Source organism: Ictidomys tridecemlineatus, chromosome 14 (genome assembly GCF_052094955.1).
Source record: "Ictidomys tridecemlineatus isolate mIctTri1 chromosome 14, mIctTri1.hap1, whole genome shotgun sequence".
NCBI classification, from domain to species: domain Eukaryota; kingdom Metazoa; phylum Chordata; class Mammalia; order Rodentia; family Sciuridae; genus Ictidomys; species Ictidomys tridecemlineatus.
The window spans coordinates 944061-966741 of NC_135490.1; the positions used below are offsets into that span (position 1 = coordinate 944061).

A 22681-nucleotide genomic window follows, 5' to 3' on the forward strand; every position below is an offset into this window, starting at 1 on the left:
AGCCATCTACCTGCCACCTGCCCTGTCCTCCAGAACCTGCCCAGGACAACACACACGGGCCTCAGGGGCCCAGAACCTCCCAGCTCACATGACATGATGAGGGTGGGTGCAGACGTGGTCTGTGCACCCCGGGTCCCCTCCAATGCCTGTCAGCTCCCAGGTACACCAGGGCCACTGCTTATGTCCTGACCACTGGCCGCCCATGCTCCCGACCTCTCCTGGGCTCATGGCCGTCCCTCCTGTATCTCTCTCTCCGTTGCTCTGTGTCTGCCCGAGTCGCTCTTCGTGGGAGCCACGTCATGTTGCAATCCGGTGGCACTTCTCATTGCAGGGGCTGTTACTCCAGCATCCTCCTGGGTGACAGCCAGCAGGTGTGTAAGAGGAAGGGCCAGCGTGACACCAGATGTGTCTGAGAGGCCCAGAGGGCAGAGCCCGTCCTCAGCTCCACAGCAGCACTGGAGCAAGCAGAGGGCAGCTCTCAGAATGTGCAGTCTGAGCTACAGACACAGAGGACCTGGGCAGGATGGATAGAGGTGTGCACAGCCAGGTGGAGCCCAGCCCTGGGCCACACAGGTGGCAGGCCCTCTCCAGGGTCAAGGAGGGAGAGGATCCACAGGTCTCACAGACCACCCAGTTATGATGCCGTCCATTCCCAACATTAGAAGAGGCTTGCTACGCGGTGCTTGGCCACCAGGCCAGCAGAGAGGAGCTGGAAGGGCAGGCAGTGACAAGCGCCCAGCAGAGTGAGGACAGGCCTCTGCTCAGAGCATGTGTCCCCGGGTGTTCTGGGGGGTGACCTCCCAGTGATTCTCCTGGGGAAGCTTTGTCCTGAGAACCAGGTCGGTTTCCTATAAGGAGTGAGAACACAGTACACTGGGCCCCAGGGAATTGTAAACAGGTACCTGAAAGTCGGGCTCATCCCGAAGGAGTGGGAAGCAGTGTGTTGTGCTGATGGAGGACTAAGTCGACCAGCTGCAGGTGGCCATCGCAGTTCCTTTGGCCCGCTGACCCTCTAGGAGAGTGAGTGGCACAGCTGGTTCATTCCTGCCGTCATTGACTTCCATCTCCCCTGCCCTTCCTGGTATGCTAAGGGCCTAACCATCCTCAGTTTGGGGGACACAGCTGATTGCCAGGTCATCCTTCTGTGGACCTCATCAGAAGCCCCTGTGGTCCAGCTGGCGGTTAATCTTGTGGTATCTGGAATCCACGGGGCTTCGCAATAAGGTACTATGAATAGCACATGGAAACCATCACTGGGTGGAAAATGTGAACGCTGTAATTATTTACCCTGGTGGGTTTATTGTGAAAGCATCTCATTGCAGATCTAAATCGGGCTGTGGGTGTGGCTGGTGGTTTCCTGAGAGCTCTAACTGCTTCACATTGTGCATTCTCCTGAGAAGCAGGGAAGATGCTCAGGTGTCCAGAGAGGACAGCCACTCCCCCAAGGACAGAGGAAGTTGTGCAGATTTGGTCCCTGTGGTCTGCTACAGACCAAGCTTCAACCACATCCAACCCAGCTTGCTCTCTCCTCCTGCCCAGGACTGAAGGGCCAGAGGAGCTTTGGGGCCTCCGAGGCTGGGCCCTGATTTTCAGTCTCCCCAGAGCCTCTGCTTTCCCTTGGAAGCTGGAGAGAACAGGATGGGAAACACGGAGGCTGGGCCCTCTGCAGGCTTGATGCCCAGGAGCATGCAGAGGAGGGAGGGAGCCTGCACACACACATTCTGCTCAAAAACTACTTAAATTGAGCAAGAAGAATGCCACTGGAGCAAGCACTCGGGACGGCGATCCTCTGTCCCTGTTAAGTCACTTGTAAATGACTTGCCAGACACAGAGCTCCTGCTGACAGGACAAAGAAATGCCCACGGTAGCAGCAAGCCCAGGGGCGAAGGCTCCTCATTCATCCACTTGGCCGATGTGCAGCGACATTAAACAGATGGGGTCTGACCACCCACCAGCACAGTGGCTCGGCTGGCCCAGAGTCGCTCTTCCTTTCCCACGGCAAGGGCTGTTCTGAAAGTCTTGGGAAGAAAAGTCCAGTGAGGTGACATTCCCCTGGATGTGGTTTTCTCAGGCACTGGTCTCAGGAGTCACACCCAAACCTCTGACGCCGGTGGCCCAGGAGCTGCATTCGCGTCACGTCTCAGGTCAGGCTGACTCCTGATGCAGGATCAGGGCCACCTGGAGGAGGCTCCAGTGACCGGCTCCTGAGCCTACCTCCCCTGCCAATGTCCCCCAGGAGGAAGTTGGCCACACCCCATGGAGGGGGTCAACTGGCACACTCACAGCCACCAGAAACATCCCAGGGGCCGTGTGGCTCTGTGGCCTGGTTGCAGTGCAGCATGGGAGGAAGTGCACGAGGCCACGTGTTTCAGTGGTTTAGAATCCAGAGCAGTGTCTCCATGTGCATTTTAGGAGGGCTGGCTGCCATCGGCCCCGGGAGCAGGCCAGGCGAGGCCACGCTAGCCGCGAGGAGGCTACCCAGCAGCACCCTTGCTGTCCATCTCGTGTGCTGGTTTCTGGATGCCTTTGTGCTGTTTGAGGGACAGACTAGTATTTGTTGGAAATTAGAGTCTTTCTTTTTTTTACAAAAAATCATTGAGAATGGGAATAGAAGCTTGAAGCGTGTTCAGAGGGGTCTGGCCTCTGACTAATAGACCCTGGGGTAGGAGCTGGACGGGGGCTCCTGGTCAGAGTGGCCTTTGATACAAATGTTCATGTTTTTTTTTAATTCCTAAACTCTCATGAAGGATCTGTGAAAACTCAGGCCATCCCTAACTGCCCGGGGAGTTCGAGGAGGGTGGAACCAGGTTGCCCCGGGTCTCTGAGATCCCGCGTGCACCCTCCCACAGAGTCACGGGCCAGGTCGGTCTCTCCTGGAACAGAAGTGGGTCTGTCCTCCCCCTGCCGGGCCCCGTGCTGGCTGACCCACTGCGCTGTGGGCTGCAATGCCGATGAGCAGGTGTGATCTCTAGTTCTCGGGAGAGTGGACACCTGGGTGGGAGCTACACTTCAGCATCAGGCGCCGCCGTCTTCTCGGCAGAGCTGCGGAGAACAGGGTGGACGCTCGTGACCAGCCTTGAAGGAAGTCACAGAGGCAAGCCTGGAGATCTGTGTGACTCTGACGCTCTGCCCTGTCATTTTCCCATGATTCTTCTTGCCTTCCTTTCTCCCATCTTGCCAGACAACGATGATAAGCTTTTGAGCCTGATTTAGATGAGGTGGATCAGCCAGACCTGCTCTCTGCCATAAATGCAGGTGATGAATTGCAGATTTCCTGTGTCATCTTTCCACCCTGGAGGACAGGCAGGACTGATCTGTTATTCAAATGCAGGAAATGTTTTTCGGAGCAGTCAAGCATGTCCAGGGCTGGTGAAAGGCCAGTCTAGAGCCACAATGGCCAGGGCACTTTGTGTGGGCAACACCAGTGGGAAGGCACAGATTTAAGTGACATATTCCATGGTCAGGACGTAACTGCGCCTGTGGCTGTGGCCCTGTGGTGCGACACTGAGACAGCCCCGTGCCGTGGGCACCGCACCTTCCTTCCCCAGAACACTGGACTGGGGACACCAGAGGGTCTGAAGCACGAGGCCTCCTCATGGGTGGGAGGCGCAGGGGGCCGCAGAGGGCTCTGGGCCTCAGACGTCAGGGGGGCAGCAGTACATGGTGTCAGGACCTCCGTGCTTCTCCCGTACCTGTGTCCAGGTGGCTGTGTGCTGGCCAGGCCTTCCTGTCCTGCCCAGCTCCCCCCGACAGGAAACGATGGGTGAGTAGCACCTTCCAGGGGCCATCTGAATTCAGGGAAGTGGGGGGGACGAGGAGGGAGGCAGAAACCAAGTGTGGGTCAAAGGCCCCAGACCGCCGGGTCCCTGGGGTTCTCGCACTTCATCCAGGCCTTGGACCCGAACGGCATTGTTCCATTTTACCCATCAGGCAACCAACGCTTGAGTCACTTGCCCCGAATCAGTTGAGCTGGACCCTGCATCAGCCTAGACGTGAGCCAGCTAGCCTGCAGGGAAGCTGTGCCAGCCATGTGCTGGACCCTGCATCAGCCTAGACGTGAGCCAGCTAGCCTGCAGGGAAGCTGTGCCAGCCATGTGCTGGGGCAGCGTTTGTAAGAGGCCACAGAGGCCATGGAGCCAGGAGTAGCCTGTTGAACACACAGAACCTCAGCTCCCTCCTGCAGACACGCTCCACCTCTGGATGCCACACGCATTGTGCTTGAAGCTGTTGGTTTCACACGGTTCTGAGCAGCGTCTGCCTTAACTGGGCGGAGAGCCAGAATCTTGTCTGCTTTGCATGTTCAAGCTGAGGAGTCGCTGGGCACTTGGTTTCCTTCTGAACTCACCCAGGTTTTCACTGCAGAAATGGAGTTGCTGGGTGGTGTGCATGGCAGGAGATGTCTCTGTAGTGGCAGTGTTCATGTCTTTCCATGGTGTTAAAATGCACACATCCTGCAGCTGTGATTCAGCGTTCTGCAGATGGGAAGCCTGCAGCCCACAGTGCAGTGTCCATCTGCATCTCCAGGGTCACAGCACAGTCCACACAGGGAGCCTACAAGGGCCTGGTACACTGGGCTGGCCTAGCGGCCACGGCATTACTTAGTGATTTTGGTTGAATTTCAGGGCGAGAACTACAAAACTTGTTAAACCCACATCGATTCAGAATCCAAGGGCTTTGAAAATGAATTGCTGTCTCAGTGCTGCTGTGAAACCCTGTCCCTGTTGGGTCCCAGCCAGGGAATTTGCTGTGCAGTGTGTTTAAAAAGGAAGAACGAAGCCTTGGGTGCAATTTGTCAATGACTAATAGGTAACCAGCTTCGTCTGTCATTTTTTAACAAATATTATTCACTTTTATTAATATCCAACATGAAATTGATGAATAATGGCCAGGCCTGGGGATATAGATCAAAATTCAGTTTTAAGGCTAAGTAGTATCAAAACTGGGCATTTACAAAGACTCAGGGCACAGAACAACCAGCCACAAATCATGTCTCTGAAGTTGCTTTCTTTTAGAAATCGAGCAGACAGCAATACTGTAGCTAGGAAATATTTTGATACAGAGATTTATACAATTCTGCATGCAACAGTTTGAGTTTGTTCAGTTCTGTAGAACAACAGAGCACGCATTTTAAACAGTGTTGCTGGAGTTGAAAGGTGATGCTGAAAACAGGCCTTGCCCAAGGAGGCATCGCCCACCCAGGGGCATGGGAGCCTTTGGTGGATTGCTCAGGCTGCACATCTGCCTGACACAGGTCTCCTGCAAATGGTGGGCCCTCGAGGCCACATCCTCTGTGCCCAGCAGCACACAGGGCCCAGCCCAATGTGGACGCCAGGAGAGCAAAGCTCTGTGCAGAGGCTGTCTGAAGGTATACCCAGTCACATCAGGGCAAGACCAGGTCAGCGGCCACTGAGCATGCTGGGAGCTGCTAGTCTTTCCCAGGACACCCTAGATTTGGTGAAATAGCACAGGGGAAATATTGCCATTTGCATGATATTTAGACAAAGGAATTATGGGAATGGCTAAGAATGTTCCATGACAAGGTCAAAGGGGCTCAGTTCCTCCCACAGTTCCAGGCTTTGGGACGTCGTTCTTCAGGGTTCCCAACAAACCCACTGGGAGCAGAGCCATGGGGAGGCCCACAGTGGGAACTGGAGGACCCTCCCCTTCCCCACACATCCCAGCAGCTGCACAGAGCATCCCCTCGCAGAGCGTAGCAGGGGCCTGGAGTCTGCAGAGTGGAGACAGAACTAGGCACAGTGGACAAGCTCTGTGAAGGCCCCTTGGCGTCCATTTTCCCTTTCATCTTGGTGAATTTGGCATCTCTGAGCCCAGGTGTCAATGCAGAAGAAGAGCAGTTTAGAGAGGAAGAGCGGGGCCAACAGAACACCTGGGGGCGAGGGGAAGGCCAGGCAGAGCAGACCCTGTGCACACGGTCCCACAGCCCCCAGGCCCGCAGGTGGGCACAGCCAGAAGCAGCACGGGGCAAAGTGTGGACCTTGGAGCTCGAGGGCAGTGTAGGACCCATGTTCTAATCTGACCTCTGCTGAGCAGCCACAGGACTGGGGTCAATCACTGACCACCCCCCACTCTCCTCTAATTTGCAGGTGGAGACTATGACATTTAATACTCAGATTAGGTGATTTCCAGCTCTGAGGTCAGGTGGTTGCCATCAGGAAATGCCAGCAACAGGTCAACCGGAACACACGACCCGAGGGGTCATCAAGGTCCTGGTGTTGGGGGGGAGGTGAGCCAGGTGCATGGTTGTCACGGCTGCCATGTCCCGCCTTCCTTCTGAATGGTGCTCAGGAGGTGGCTTGGTGGGACTGGGCAGGCAGAATTGGTCCGCAGCCTCTGTAGTCTCTGCCTGGAGTTCAGGGAGGTTGGATGGGAGGCCCCTCAGGGCTGTTCTGGGAGGAAAGAGAGAAACAGACGTTTATCAGGAGATGGACCCCCCCCCCCATTTTACCGCTATCCGTTTTCATTCGGGACTGTCCAATTCCAGAGAAGAAGGAAGTCCAGAGGTGGCTTTGCTGCACACCATTGAAGGCCAAGCATTTTAGGATGGTGCACTTACAAAAGGCTTGCAGCTGGTTGAGAACATTGGCAAAGCACAAAAAAAATGGAAAGGGGAGAACCAAAGGCAGCTGAAAGCCCTCCAATCAGAGATAGAGGCCCGAGGGCCCGGGTAGATGGTGCCAGGCTTCTTCCAGTGGTGACGTGCACAGGGGGGCATGAGCCTTCCCACTCGGCCCCCTGCTCGGACTCTCCGAGCACTTGCAGGCTCTCCATCGCTCTCCATAATTGTTCTGAACTCATTTAACCATTCTGCTTTAATTGGACCTTGAAAATCAAGGCTTGTCATTTTATTTAAGGAAAAACTGGAGCTCGATGACTGACCCTAAAGCTATTTGCACACAATCCAGGAAAAGGTCAATGTACTTGGAGGTTTCCTGACTCCTGCCATATCCGAGCACCTCGCCTGGGGTCTGGTCAGCCCTGTGGACATGGAGAGGCAAAGCCAGATGTGAGAAGTTCATCAAGTAGAAAATTAAGACAATATGTCAAATAAAGAATTCAGGAGTGTTTAAACCTAATGCACTTTAAATTGCCTGAAGAATTCCTGGCCAGAAAGCATGTTGTGTAACAAAATGAGACAGACTGATGACAGATCCTGCCCCCCAGGTGAGGTCAGATCCCAGCAAGGCCTGCACAAGGGGTCACCCTTGGCTTCCCTGGACCCTCAAGGACACTGGCCACAGCCTGGGCAGGGGTGCGCGTATCTGGGAGGCCAAGGGCAGGCTTTCATAAGTTGCCTTGCTCTTTCAGAGCTGGTGAGCGAAGGCCTGGCTGCACCCTAGGTTCACCTGTGGGCACATTAACTGGACTCTCTGGGCACCCCCAGAGCCTGAGTCGCAGCCTCTTGGGGGGCAGGCAGGAGCACCCGAATCTTCCAAAACTTCCCCAGGGGTGGCAAGGCAAGATCGAACCAACAGAAATACAGGTTACACTTGAATTTCAGAAACAACTGAGGTTACATGGGACGCACTTACCCTAATAATTCTTCATGGCTCTTGGGAAATGTGATGCAACTGGAGGCCTGGCGGGTCCTCCCCAGCCCTCCCCAGACCTTCTGCTGAAATGGGCACTCGAGCTGTTCCTCAGACCAGAGTCAGCTCAGTTTCAACACTGTAAGGTCAGGCGCCTGTGAGCCAAGAGGCCCATTAAAATCAGCTGAATAGGCTTTGTGGAGACTCACTCCCGGCGAGACCCTCCAGTCCCACAGAGAGGGTCCGGGGAGTCGCACCCAGGCTCAGCCGGATTGGAACTTTATTGGGTTTAGGACAGGAAGGGAGGGCTTGGGACAGGAAAGGGAGGTTTTTAAGTCCCTTGTCCTCCTGGGTTGGTTGGAGAGGATCTTGCTGAGACCCGTGTCCTTCCAGGACTGGTCAGGAGACCCCGCTGATTGACAGGTGGTCATCACTGCTTGTCTGTTGGTGCCTGAGGGTTGTTCTTTCGCGGTGGCCTGGTGCTTTGTTCCCTTAGTCACCTCAAACGGACCCAACAAACACCAGCCACTGCCATCTCTGAGACTTGGATGGTGTGGGTCTGAGCAGCAGTCACTTAGTTTGGAAGGCCACGTTTCCAAGCTTCGTAAAATGCTCCTTATTCTGTCTTTAAAGTGGTGTTTTCCAGGTGGACACATCTTTAATAATCTGTGGTCTAAAACCTTACTAAGTACTGCTCCTAGTGCAAAGAACTGAATCCCACCTGCGTTTGGAATTTGGACTTGAAGCATATTATATAAAATATAATTAGTGTCGATGATGTTCAAGTCCAACTGCAGACAGATACATTCAGTGGGAAGTTTCACATATTTAAATAATGAACTGCCTTTTTAGTTCAGCACTTTTTAGTCTTTTGCTTTTTAGTCAAGAACTTGAAATTAAGGGTGTGCTGCTCTTAGTCATACTGGATTCGTTTGGGAGATGTGTCCAGCGTTCAAATGCGGGGGGTGGGGGGGCAGCCCAGCTCCGTGCTGCCCTCCTTCCCAGCTTGGGAAGCAGACACCCACCTTAGCGCCAGGCCAGGTGCTGGAGCTGTTTGCTGTCACCCTTGGCAGAGTGGGGGCACTTCATGGGGACTTTGAGCTCTCCCTTAGCCTGATCTGTGTGACATTGAACTATTTGTGGGAGTCCTGCGGACTTCAGGGACACATCTGCTGAGATCCGCTGCTCCATCCCGACTGGAATCAGGAGCCTCTCTGCGTTTCCCTGGAAAAGCCGGCGGCGAGGCGGTGCAGCTGGGCGGAACGGGAGAGGAGCCAGGCTGGAGGCTCATCAGTGCCATTGTCTTGCCTAAACGAGCCCTCCATCTAGGAACCTTCAGTCCTGTCCTTAGAGCAGCAGCCATGTGCCCTGGAGAACGCAGGGAACCCGGGCCCTGGGACACTGCCTCCCGGACATGGCGGGTGACTCAGCCCCCGGAGCATGGCCCACCCCAGGGGCTGCAGCAGGACCTCACTGGCTGTAGACAGAGCTGCAGGGATGCATGTCCACGGCCCCCCTGCTCTCCCCACCCTCAGGGTCACTGTCTGTGAGCCCAGGTGCAGCACACAGGAGGTAGACACGGAGAAGAAACCACCTGAGAGCCAGGGGCAGTGGCCGGCGTCGGAGTGACGCAGGGAGGACTCAAAGGTGAGCTCAGGCCCACTCACACTCACAGGTAGGACGGAGGCGCTGGCCGAGCCAACCAGGTCCCCCGAGAGGGCGGAAGGTGCAGCTCTCAGGGCAGACTGCAGCACTGTCGTGCCCTGCAGGGACGTGCCAGGAGCCAGGAGGGCTGTGCATGCTCCACCAGGGCCCACAGCGGGCAGGAGATCTGCGCAGGCAGGGGCACCAGGAGCGGGTGCCGTGGAGCCAGAGCTCAGAGGCCCAAGCTGGAGCCGAGGCCGCACCAGAGGACACGGCTGCCTCTCCTCCCCTCTGGCCCCTCTGTGGGCCAGGCCAGATCCCCAGGGAGGCTGAAATGGAAGGCGGGTGGGAGGCCATGGCCTTTAGTGATGGTCAGATGCTGTCACCTTGATTCTGGAGCAAAGTCTCAGGCTCCTGTCCACCTGCAGCAGTGAGCAGAAGTGGCCAGCTCCAGAACCAGGGCCAGGCTGGGGACAGGCCCCTGCTGGGGTTCTGCAGAGAAGCGCAGGGAGCTCTGCTCGTCTCCTCCGGAGCAGCCCCTCGTCTCTGTCCAGTAGCTTAGGGTTCTGTTTAGAAGTCCTTCGAGGAAAGGGAGGTGCTACAGGAGGTGCAGCCAGGAAGCAGCATTCTGGTGGGACTGTGGGCAAGTCCTGTCCCCCGAGGGCCTGCCTGCTACCAGTGAGATGCGAGGACCTGTGGGTGCTTTGTCTCACACGTTCAGAGACTGAGATCCACGGACACCAAGGGCCAGAGCCGAGCAGCTGGTTTATTAAAGTGGTAGACAGGAGCGGAGCCCCCACGGCAAGAGGGTCCCGAGGGCTGTTGTCTAGGGTTAGTGATAAGGGTAGAGGGAGTTGGTGACCGGAAGAGCATGGGCCAGGGACGTTAAAAACAGCGGGTCTTGTGTCCACCTGTCCATCAGGTTGTCCATCCCACCCAGCTTCACCTCGGGGTTCGGGTGCAGGCCTGCAGCGGTGTCCCGGGCCATGCTCTCTGCTCCATGAGTGCACCCCTGGGGGACAGGTCCCTCAGCCCTGTGTGCCTGACACCTCTGTGTCCTGTTCTCCCAGGGCACAGTGCCCTCCCCACCATTCCCACAGGGAGATGTGGGCAAGCCCCAGTGACACAGACTTAAAAACAAAGAGCAGCAGACTGGGGGGCCAGGACGAGCCGCATCCACCCCAATACCCTCCAGAGATGCAGAGAATGAGGGGCTGCCCGGCCCACAGTCTCCTAGGCAGTGACTCGGGACCCCCACCTGCCCCCGGAGCAGCCCAGGAGATGGCACTGCTCTGTCCACAGCGGACAAGGCGACCCCGGCTTCCGTGAAAGTGTCACTCTCCTGGAAGAGGCCCTCTGGCCACTCACGGGTCACTCTTGTGCCTCTCTAGGGGAGATTTTCTCTCTGACCTCCATCAGTGCCCAGAGGCCTCTGGAGGAAGGCCAGAGCTGGCTGCACTGCAGGACTTGCTCACAGAGCAGAGGAGAGCATGGGGCCTGGGCCAGCCGGGGAAGCGGAGGCTGTGTGCCCTCAGATGGGGAGCTCGGCTTCTCTGGTCCTCACTGTCAGTCGCTGGTGAAACACCACCTGGTCCCTGGGTTGGGAGGTGGGTTTGAGGAAGTGCCATGCTTTCTCCTCTGGGAAGTGAGTAGCTTATAAGTCTGAAGTACCCCGTCCCATGACCAGTGGACAAGCAGTCCTGTGGGCCAAGGTGGTGCCTGCCCATGGCTCAGAGCTGCGGAGCAGTCAGCGCTGCCTGCAACCCAGGGTCCGGGCCAGCAGGGAGCCATTGACCTGAGGCAGGAAGGGGCTCCAGAGAAACTGAAGTGCAGCCCGGGCCGTGGTCAGGTGCAATGGCTGGCCTGGGGGGGCAGGTCCCCCACTGAACACCCTCCTCGCAAGTCACCCAGGCACCGTGTCAGTGAGGGCACTGTGACCTGGAGGGGTGCTGACTCTGGGGAGGCCTCCTTCCAGCCCACCCACAAGGGCATAGCAGGCTCCCAGGGCCGTACTTGAGGGAGCACAGCATTAAATTCTGTCTATCAGAAAAATAGAGTGGATTCAGCCGGAAAGAGGACTCCCGCCCGGCAGGAGCCGTGGCGGTAAAAGACTGCTTCTGCACTGAAGCTGGAGCTCATTAGAGGCGCGGAAGAGTAAGGGACCGTTTCCAGGACTGCTCAGTCTGAGGCACTTCTCTATTTCTGTTAAGCAAGTGTGACGGGGTCTGGGTAGGAGGCTGCATGGAGGCCCCTGATGCTGCAGCTGATTCATGTCGCACAGTCGCCACCGCCAGCACCTCCCGGCTGAGCCGCTCAGGGGCACGGTGGGAAGAGGAGCTGGGCTGAGGCTCACAGCCACCTCCTGGGAGGGCATCGAGAGCAGGGGTGAGGGCAGGGGTGAGGAGGAGGGTGAGGAGGAGGGTGAGGAGGAGGGTGAGGAGCAGTGTGAGGAGGAGGGTGAGGAGGAGGGTGAGGAGGAGGGTGAGGAGGAAGGTGAGGAGGAGGGTGAGGAGGAGGGTGAGGAGGAGGGGGAGGAGGAGGGTGAGGAGGAGGTGAGGAGGGGTGAGGAGGAGGGTGAGGAGCAGGGGTGAGGAGGAGGGTGAGGAGGAGGGGGAGGAGGATGGTGAGGAGGATGGTGAGGAGTAGGGTGAGGAGGAGGGTGAGGAGAAGGGTGAGGAGGAGGGTGAGGAGGAGGGTGAGGAGGAGGGTGAGGAGGAGGGTGAGGAGCAGGGTAAAGAGCAGGGGTGAGGAGGAGGGTGAGGAGGAGGGTGAGGAGGAGGTTGAGGAGCAGGGGTGAGGAGGAGGGGGAGGAGGAGGGGGAGGAGGATGGTGAGGAGGATGGTGAGGAGCAGGGTGAGGAGGAGGGTGAGGAGGAGGGTGAGGAGGATGGTGAGGAGGATGGTGAGGAGGAGGGTGAGGAGGAGGGTGAGGAGGAGGATGAGGAGGATGGTGAGGAGGATGGTGAGGAGCAGGGTGAGGAGGAGGGTGAGGAGAAGGGTGAGGAGGAGGGTGAGGAGGAGGGTGAGGAGCAGGGTGAGGAGGAGGGTGAGGAGGAGGGTGAGGAGGAGGGTGAGGAGGATGGTGAGGAGCAGGGTGAGGAGGAGGGTGAGGAGGAGGGAGAGGAGGAGGGTGAGGAGGAGGGTGAGGAGGAGGGGTGAGGAGGAGGGTGAGGAGGAGGGTGAGGAGGAGGGTGAGGAGCAGGGTGAGGAGGAGGGTGAGGAGGAGGGAGAGGAGGAGGGTGAGGAGGAGGGGTGAGGAGCAGGTTGAGGAGGAGGGTGAGGAGGAGGGTGAGGAGGAGGGTGAGGAGGAGGGGTGAGGAGGAGGGTGAGGAGGAGGGTGAGGAGGAGGGTGAGGAGCAGAGTGAGGAGGAGGGTGAGGAGGAGGGTGAGGAGGAGGGTGAGGAGGAGGGTGAGGAGGAGGGAGAGGAGGAGGGTGAGGAGGAGGGGTGAGGAGGAGGGTGAGGAGGAGGGTGAGGAGGAGGGTGAGGAGCAGGGGTGAGGAGGAGGGTGAGGAGGAGGGTGAGGAGCAGGGTGAGGAGGAGGGTGAGGAGGAGGGAGAGGAGGAGGGTGAGGAGGAGGGTGAGGAGGAGGGTGAGGAGCAGGGAGAGGAGGAGGGTGAGGAGGAGGGTGAGGAGGAGGGGTGAGGAGGAGGGTGAGGAGGAGGGTGAGGAGGAGGGTGAGGAGCAGGGGTGAGGAGCAGGGTGAGGAGGAGGGTGAGGAGGAGGGAGAGGAGGAGGGTGAGGAGCAGGGTGAGGAGGAGGGTGAGGAGCAGGGTGAGGAGGAGGGTGAGGACGAGGGTGAGGAGGAGGGTGAGGAGCAGGGTGAGGAGGAGGGTGAGGAGCAGGGGTGAGGAGGAGGGTGAGGAGGAGGGTGAGGAGCAGGGGTGAGGAGGAGGGTGAGGAGGAGGGTGAGGAGGAGGGTGAGGAGCAGGGTGAGGAGCAGGCCTGAGGAGCACGGCACAGGGAGCTGTCGTCCCTCTACACAGCAGTCTCATGGTAGATGGCACTTGTCTTTTGTGACATGCGTGCAGCCAGTGGTTCCGGTGACAGCAGGCAGGCAGAAGAGAGATGTGCCCTCGTGTCTTCTGACCTGAGGAGGGCCGACTGGGATCCCCGGGTCAGCGCAGTGGACGTGGAGTTGAGAGCCTCAGGTGTCCTCTGGTGTGGCCTGCCTGGCGCACTCCTCAGGCGCACGGTGAACCCCGCAGTGGAAGCCGCGGTGCGAGGAGCACGGGGACTCGGGATAGCGGGGCCGCTGAGCAGGGGCCTGCCTGGCTCGGTTCTGGGCAGGGGAAGGTGGATGGTGCACACACAGAATCAGGCTGCAGTACAGGACTTGCTGGACAGGAAGGTGCCAACGCGCACCCTGAGCTAGGCTCTACCGGCTCCAGAGCAGCACCAAAGGCTGGCGCCATCGATGCCCAGACCTGGGCCCGGTACAGCTTCCACAGTTGGAAGGTCTTGTGCGAGTGAAGCCGCTCCTCGGCCTGTGTTCCCGATCTGAGGAGCAGCAAGGTGAGCCGTGCAGCCAGCTTTCTTCCAGGAAGATTTAGGGGTGACTTCCATCCCCTCCACCGTCAGCCCGGGTGCTGTTCTCGGATGTTGGTGTGCCCCTCCTGTACACCGAGCTCTGTGTGCCTGGGCCCATGTCTTGGCTGTGCCCACCGTCTGCCAGCTTCTGCATGTCGCAGCGCACTCATGATTGAACAATGGGGCGTGTTCTCAGGGTTCAAACCCAGTGTGTCCAAGCCCACACTCGTTTGTCTAAGTGTGTTCCAGGGAGTGAGAGAGGCTGAGGCTGGGGACTTGTTTCTTGGGTCACCCCTGAATCCTATCCTAACCCGTCAGCCTGCACCTGTTTCTAAGGTGACACTGTGACTCTGTTCCATGAACTACTTAAGTTGCGTTTTGAAACAAATGAAGACAGGCCACTCCTGGGTTAATATGCTTGGTGTGGTCACTGGGCTGAGGGCTTCGCAGTGGCCAGCTCATCAGCAGGAAACGCAGACTGAGCAAGTGCTGTGACCATGCTGGAGTGGGCAAGCTGTGGGCTAGACAACCAGACAGGCTGTCCTAAGATCCGTGACCAACTCAGACATGAGCTCTTTAAGTCAGTGACTGGGAGGTCAGGAGCCCACCATGTCCCCGTGGGAGCCCGGGCACCTTCCTCAGTGCCTCTGCAGCCAGTCCGCCACATACCCTCCTCCTGACAGCAAATTCTGACAGGCTGGTTCAGAGGGTGACAGCAGACTGACCAGGCTTTGCCACGGTGTACTGCCACGGTCCTGCACAGACCTGTGTGTGGCCAACACTCTGACCCTGAGGCCACAGGCGTGGGCACCTCAGAGCCCACCAGTGAGAGCTGGAGGCCCAGGAGCTGTGTGAGCCAGAGTCCAAACACACAGCGGCAGGTACGGGTATGTGCCCACGCGATGGCCACACCTGGGCGCACCTGTGTGTGCACAGGTACTTGTGAGCAGGCAGAGGCTCTCATGTTGACACATCCCATGTGCGTTTACACAAGTGTCACTGCGAAATGTTGCTGGAAGGAACCCTTCCTGGAACCCCGCTCCCGACGAGCACTGTGTGCCTGACTGTTGCCATGGCAGGAAGCCCAGGCGTCACACCGTCCAGATGGCCCATGGCCCTGGGAGGACAGTGCCTGGTCATCCAGGCAGAGCCCAGGGCAAGGCCACGGCTGACCCTGAGCCCGGCTTCCCAGGGGCTAGCTGCATAAAATGCCACTCAGCTCCCTGCACCTCTGCAGCCCAGCTGTGCAGGGGCAGTGCCCCGTGGCACAGGCTGTCCCCGGCACAGGACGGCAGCACTGTGAACAATGAAAGCCCACGGCCCGAGGGGCTCCCAGTGGAAAGTGAAGGTGCTGCTTTGGGCAAAATTGACCAGGGTGACCCAGTGTGAGGCCGTGCAGCAGTGGCTTCGCTCGGCCCATGGAGGACCAGGAGGCAGACAGAGCTTTGTGGACGGTGGGGTACTTCCCACCAGACCCACCTTGGGAGAGGGCCAAGTCACTGCAGCCTCCCGATGCTGATGAGGCCCCTGAGCCCAGAGCTCAGCCACAGGGAAGCCGAGGCCCATCTCACCAGCGGCCTGAGCTCCTGCCTGTGGGGAGGGCCATGTCCTTTATCACCAGGTTTCTACAAAAAGTGCAGGTTGGTCCCAAGGTTATTGGCACAAGATGCTGGGCTCTGAACAGTGGCACTTGAGGAAAACGAGTGTCTCAGGTGGGTGAGCCACGTGGGTGGTGAAGAGCTTTGCAGCTGCGCGGGCACCATGAAGCCACATCAGAGCCATAGTAAAGCGTGACTTTGTTTCTCTCTTTGCAGAGGAAGAAGGAGGAGACCTGGTCCAGCCGGGCCTCAGCTTCCCAGGGCCAGCGGAGGAAGACCTAGGTATTGTACAGACGCCGGCACTGTTCACACTGGGACCACACAGCGCCTGCGCGCTGCAGCACCCGTCAGTGGGACCTTGCCCCCGAAAGTGTTAAGCAAGTTTGCCTTAGAGATGGTCCTCGTAGGAGCCAAATTAATGGTGCCAAGTTTTTTTTAATTTCAAACATAGTCGTTCGAACACCTTGCAGGAGTTCTTGGAGAGAGAAGGTCATCCCAGACCCTGGAGGCAGAGGAGGCTGCCGTGGGAGGAGAAGTGTGGCCCTCCGTGAGGAGCAGCTGTCCCCTCCTGTGATGGGCACCTTCTGTCAGAGGGCCCTAGCGCTGCACTGCTCCACCCAGCTCTGTGATTGTGGGGCAGAGTCCTCTCCTCCCCTCCACCCACACACTGGTCTGCAGGCTGCCTCCGGAGGAGGCTCCGAATGCTGCACCAGGGCTGCTCATGGAATTCCCTTCTGGGGCCCCAGACACAGGGGCTGGTGCCAGGTGGCCATCAGTCTCCTGACGTGGAGTTGTGCACAGGTGAAAAGGAGCAAATGCTTATGCTAGAGGCGTGGAGTGTGGATAAATCCAGAAAGGAAACCTATGGTGGCTCTGGGTTCTTGACCTCCGTAGTGCAGCTGCTCAGAAGCCTGCAGGTCCTCTGTGTCCTTTCCTGGCCCCTGATAGCCAAGGCTGTTGCTGCCCAGGGGCCAGGTCAGGGGTGCGCTGTTCAACTCTGAATCTGAGCTCTTCCTGGTTTATTTCAGACCCTCAGTCACTGGATCTGCTGCTGGTTTGAGTGGTGCCGAGTTGTAGTGAGCACTGAAGGCTCTCTTTCTGTACAGCCAGGGTGCTTTGTAAAGAAAACCACAGCCCCCAAACGTTTTCTTCTCAATTTAAAGTACGAGAACAGGTGGTGTTGGAAAACGCAGCAGCACCTTCCCACAGAGAACCAGGTATGAAATATCTGGCCTGACACCCCAAGCAGGCCTTTCTCCCTGGAAATATGACTGTGGCAGAGTCTCCCTTCTTTCTGAGCTGAGTTACATCCATTGAGCTGAAGGACCATACTGTCCACCTCTCACCCCTGCAGGACACTTGGGCTGCACCACTTGCCAGCTACTATGGAGGGAGCTACAGTGGACATGCACTTTCTTCTCTTGGGAAAACTAGAAGTACTTTGGCCTCCTGTTAGAGAGAGTGGCAGCCATTTTATTTGAGTGGTCATGTACCTCTTTATGTCCCTCAGCATAACTCTCCACAGTGACTGTGGCTCCAGGCAGGCCTCAGGCTCCCAAGAGAGCATGGAAGCACTTTGACTTTTGTTAACTGAGGTGTGGGTACACTTATGTCATTGTGTTTGGTGATGGAAAGAGTTATGCACAAGAGTGGCTGTGATGCTGCTCATCTCTGTGTCTGATTTGATGAGGGAGCTGCAGAGCAGCCCTGGAGCATGCAGAGCAGGAGGGGACATGCAGAGGAGGAGGAGAGCATGCAGAGTAGGAGGGGACATGCAGAGCAGGAGGGGAGCATGGAGAGCAGGAGGGACATTCAGAGCAGGAGGGGAGCATGGAGAGCAGGAAGGGAGCATGGCGAGCAGGAGGGGAGCATGGAGAGCAAGAGGGGAGCATGGAGAGCAGGAGGGGAGCATGGAGAGCAGGAGGGGAGCATGGAGAGCAGGAGGAAACCATGGAGAGCAGGAGGGGAGCATGGAGAGCAGGAGGGGAGCATGGAGAGGAGGAGGGGAGCATGGAGAGCAGGAGGGGAGCATGCAGAGCAGGAGGGGAGCATGGAGAGCAGGAGGGGAACATGCAGAGAAGGAGGGGAGCATGGAGAGCAGGAGGGGAGCATGGAGAGCAGGAGGAAAGCATGGAGAGGAGGAGGGGAGCATGGAGAGCAGGAGGGGAACATGGAGAGGAGGAGGGGAGCATGGAGAGCAGGAGGGGAGCATGCAGAGCAGGAGGGGAGCGTGGAGAGCAGGTGGGACATGCAGAGCAGGAGGGGAGCATGGAGAGCAGGAGAGGAGCATGGAGAGCAGGAGGGGAGCATGGAGAGCAGGAGGGGAACATGGAGAGCAGGAGAGGAGCATGGAGAGCAGGAGGGGAGCATGGAGAGCAGGAGGGGAGCATGGAGAGCAGGAGGGGAACATGGCAAGCAGGAGGGGAACATGGAGAGCAGGAGAGGAGCATGGAGAGCAGGAGGGGAGCATGGAGAGCAGGAGGGACATGCAGAGCAGGAGGGGAGCATGGAGAGCAGGAGGGAGCATGGAGAGCAGGAGGGGAGCATGGAGAGCAGGAGGGGAGCATGGAGAGCAGGAGGGGAGCATGGAGAGCAGGAGGGGAGCATGGAAAGCAGGAGAGACATGCAGAGCAGGAGGGGAGCATGGAGAACAGGAGCGGACATGGAGAGCAGGAGGGGAGCATGGAGAGCAGGAGGGGACATGCAGAGCAGGAGGGGAGCATGGAGAGCAGGAGGGGACATGGAGAGCAGGAGGGGACATGGAGAGCAGGAGGGGAACATGGAGAGCAGGAGGGGACATGCAGAGCAGGAGGGGAGCATGGAGAGCAGGAGGGGAGCATGCAGAGCAGGAGGGGAGCATGGAGAGCAGGAGGGGAGCATGGAGAGCAGTAGGGGAGCATGGAGAACAGGAGGGGAGCATGGAGAGCAGGAGGGGAGCATGGAGAGCAGGAGGGGAGCATGCAGAGCAGGAGGGGAGCATGGAGAGCAGGAGGGGAGCATGCAGAGCAGGAGGGGAGCATGGAGAGCAGGAGGGGAGCATGGAGATCAGGAGGGGAGCATGGAGAGCAGGAGGGGAGCATGGAGAGCAGGAGGGGAGCATGCAGAGCAGGAGGGGAGCATGGAGAGCAGGAGTGGACATGCAGAGCAGGAGGGGACATGCAGAGCAGGAGGGGAGCATGGAGAGCAGGAGGGGAGCATGGAGAGCAGGAGGGGAGCATGGAGAGCAGGAGGGGAGCATGGAGAGCAGGAGGGGAGCATGGAGAGGAGGAGGGGAACATGGAGAGCAGGAGAGGAGCATGGAGAGCAGGAGGGGAGCATGGAGAGCAGGAGGGGAGCATGGAGAGCAGGAGGGGAACATGGAGAGCAGGAGGGGAGCATAGAGAGCAGGATGGGAGCATGCAGAGCAGGAGAGGAGCATGGAGAGCAGGAGGGGAGCATGGAGAGCAGGAGGGGAGCATGGAGAGCAGGAGGGGAGCATGGAGAGCAGGAGGGGAGCATGGAGAGCAGGAGGGGAGCATGGAGAGCAGGAGGGGAGCATGGAGAGCAGGAGGGGAACATGGAGAGCAGGAGGGGAGCATGGAGAGCAGGAGGGGAGCATGGAGATCAGGAGGGGAGCATGGAGAGCAGGAGGGGACATGCAGAGCAGGAGGGGATATGCAGAGCAGGAGGGGAGCATGGAGAGCAGGAGGGGAGCATGGAGAGCAGGAGGGGAGCATGGAGAGCAGGAGGGGAGCATGGAGAGCAGGAGGGGAGCATGGAGAGCAGGAGGGGAGCATGGAGAGCAGGAGGGGAGCATGGAGAGCAGGAGGGGAGCATGGAGAGCAGGAAGGGAGCATGGAGAGCAGGAGGGGAGCTAGGAGAGCAGGAGGGGAGGATGGAGAGCAGGAGGGGAGCACGGAGAGCAGGAGGGGAGCATGGAGAGCAGGAGAGGAGCATGGAGATCAGGAGGGGAGCATGGAGAGCAGGAGGAGAGCATGGAGAGCAGGAGAGGAGCATGGAGAGCAGGAGGGGAGCATGGAGAGCAGGAGGGGAGCATGGAGAGCAGGAGGGGACATGCAGAGCAGGAGGGGAGCATGGAGAGCAGGAGGGGACATGGAGAGCAGGAGGGGACATGGAGAGCAGGAGGGGAGCATGGAGAGCAGGAGGGGAGCATGGAGAGCAGGAGGGGAGCATGGAGAGCAGGAGGGGAGCATGGAGAGCAGGAGGGGAGCATGGAGAGCAGGAGGGGAGCATGGAGAGCAGGAGAGAAGCATGGAGATCAGGAGGGGAGCATGGAGAGCAGGAGAGCATGGAGAGCAGGAGAGGAGCATGGAGAGCAGGAGGGGAGCATGGAGATCAGGAGGGGAGCATGGAGAGCAGGAGGGGAACATGGAGAGGAGGAGGGGAACATGGAGAGCAGGAGGGGAACATGGAGAGCAGGAGGGGAGCATGGAGAGCAGGAGGGGACATGCAGAGCAGGAGGGGAACATGCAGAGCAGGAGGGGAACATGCAGAGCAGGAGGGGAGCATGGAGAGCAGGAGGGGTGCATGGAGAGCAGGAGGGGAGCATGGAGAGCAGGAGGGGACATGCAGGGTAGGAGGGGACATGCAGGGTAGGAGGGGACATGCAGAGCAGGAGGGGACATGCAGGGCAGGAGGGGACATGCAGAGCAGGAGGGGACATGCAGAGCAGGAGGGGAGCATGGAGAGCAGGAGGGGAACATGGAGAGCAGGAGGGGAGCATGGAGAGCAGGAGGGGAGCATGGAGAGCAGGAGGGGACATGCAGGGTAGGAGGGGACATGCAGGGTAGGAGGGGACATGCAGAGCAGGAGGGGACATGCAGGGCAGGAGGGGACATGCAGGGTAGGAGGGGACATGCAGGGTAGGAGGGGACATGCAGAGCAGGAGGGAACATGCAGGGTAGGAGGGAACATGCAGTGTAGGAGGGGGCATGCAGGGTAGGAGGGTAATGCAGGGTAGGATGGGACATGCAGGGTAGGAGGTGACATGCAGGGTAGGAGGGGACATGCAGAGTAGGAGGGGACATGCATGGTAGGAGGGGACATGCATGGTAGGAGGGGACATGCAGAGCAGGAGGGGACATGCATGGTAGGAGGGGACATGCAGAGCAGGAGGGGATATGCAGGGTAGGAGGGGACATGCAGGGTAGGAGGGGACATGCAGGGTAGGAGGGGACATGCAGAGCAGGAGGGGACATGCATGGTAGGAGGGGACATGCAGAGCAGGAGGGGATATGCAGGGTAGGAGGGGACATGCAGGGTAGGAGGGGACATGCATGGTAGGAGGGGACATGCAGAGCAGGAGGGGACATGCATGGTAGGAGGGGACATGCAGAGCAGGAGGGGATATGCAGGGTAGGAGGGGACATGCAGGGTAGGAGGGGACATGCAGGGTAGGAGGGCATATGCAGGGTCGGAGGGCATATGCAGGGTAGGAGGGGACATGCAGAGCAGGAGGGGACATGCAGGGTAGGATGAGGCATGCAGGGTAGGAGGGAACATGAAGTGCAGGAGGGGACATGCAGGGTAGGAGGGGACATGCAGAGCAGGAGGGGACATGCAGGGTAGGATGAGGCATGCATGGTAGGAGGGGACATGCAGGGTAGGAGGGGACATGCAGAGCAGGAGGGGACATGCAGGGTAGGATGAGGCATGCAGGGTTGGAGGAAACATGCAGGGTAGGAGGGGACATGCAGGGTAGGAGGGACGTGGAGAGCAGAGAGCATGGAGAGTGGTGGGCAGGATGCACCTAGATTCTAATTCTCCAGTCCACATAACTTGGCGGCTTGGTGAGCACGTCCTGGGAAGAGGGTGGTCTGCAGGTTCGTTTTTGGTGCAATGGCCTCTCAGGCCGCGAGATGCACTCTGGCGGAAGGGCAGTGGGAGGGGTGTGGAGGACCAAGTATAGAATACAAGGTGCATATGAGTTGGTAGATCTCCCAGGAGAGGGAGTTTGCTGAGCTCGTACCTGGAGCCTGGATGATTCCTTCAGTGTTTCTGTGGTCACATGAAGTACAGTGAGGGATAAGGCCAGGTGAAGGAGTCAGAATGTCACACTGCTTGTTGTGCAGGCCAGAGTAAGGAACAAAGCCCTTTTTACTGTGGCAGGTATGAGACATGGAATCCACTTTCTACCTGTTTATGCATGCTGTTCAGTGGCATTGAGGACAGTCACAGGCTGTGCGGTGGTCATTCCCAGCAACCCCAGAACTCCTTTATGAACTGAGATGTCCCCCTGAACACCACTTCACCCCCGGCCCCTAGCACCCCATCCCACCCTCTGTGCTGTGCATTTGAGGACTCCAGGAACCTCACAGGAGTGGAGTCACAGCTCGTCTTTGGTGGCGGGCTTGTATCGCTCAGCACAGTACCCCAAGGTTACCTCGGTGGCAGCGTGTGTTGGAACCTCCTTCCTTTCAGGCTGTAGTACACTCTGGTGTGTGGACGGGCCACGCTCCAATCGTCCCCAGGTCCATCATGGTGCTCAGGTTGCTCCCACACATTAGCTCCTCTTGCAGAGTTGCCGTGCGCCTGGCCCACCCTCTCCACTGTCCGCGTGCTCCCTGTGGGTGCGTATTCAGAGTGGAATTCTGCCTGATGGCACTCCTGTGCTCCCTTGTTGGGACATCCACACTGTTGAGGAACAAAGGCTTTTTCGCTGCTATGACTAAAAGATCTGAACAATGTTAGGGGAAAGGTTTATTTAGAGGCTCACGGTGTCAGCGGTCTCAGTCCAGAGACAACCAGGTCCTTCCTTGGGGCTCTGGGCGAGGCAGGACATCATGGTGGAAGAGTGTGGCAGAGGGAAGCAGCTCACATGAGGGTCAGGAAGCAGAGAGAAGCTCCACTTCCAGATACAAATAGACATCCCATAGCCTCACCCCCAATGAGCCACTTTCTCCAGCCACACCCCACCTGCCTCCAGTTCCCACTCAGCTAATCCCCATGAAGGATTAATTCATGACTATGTTAAGGCTGTAACCCAATCGTTTCTCCTCCAAACATTCTGCATTGTCTCACATGTGAGCTTGGGGGGGATACTCACATTCAAACCATAACAGAAGGTATTCAGCCCTCTGTCCCCAGAGTCTGGCTGCAGGCTGTGGCTGGTGGTTATAAGAATGAGCAGGAGCAGCCGAATTCCAGAAGCTCTGAAAGAGAACTGAGGGTTTGGTGACCACTGGCCTCAGGAGCTCCCAGCCACCCTGGTTTTCCCAGGTGAAGCAGGAATGAGGGCAGGGATCCGGGCTGGCTAGGGAGAAGGCCAGGGGACCGCTCTGGGGACAGGAGGGGTGCGAGCCCGGCACGGACAGGAGCTGCTTTTGAGCCTGCTCACTAAGTGTCAGACCCAGCCTGTCCTGCTT

At 58.4% G+C, this 22681-nt stretch overlaps 1 protein-coding gene across 13 annotated transcripts in view; it reads left to right on the forward strand.

Moving 5' to 3' along the window:
* The window catches only part of Dlgap2 (DLG associated protein 2), a 653188-nt gene that overhangs the window by 493977 nt on the left and 136530 nt on the right, over positions 1 to 22681 (forward strand). For all 13 annotated transcript variants that reach the window (XM_078030719.1, XM_078030713.1, XM_078030712.1 and 10 more), the window contains one exon: positions 15534 to 15599. Coding sequence is in view for 11 of the 13 variants with exons in the window: in XM_078030713.1 (XP_077886839.1) it covers positions 15534 to 15599 (66 nt within the window). In the remaining 2 variants the exon portion in view is untranslated. The remainder of the gene's footprint in view (positions 1 to 15533; positions 15600 to 22681) is intronic.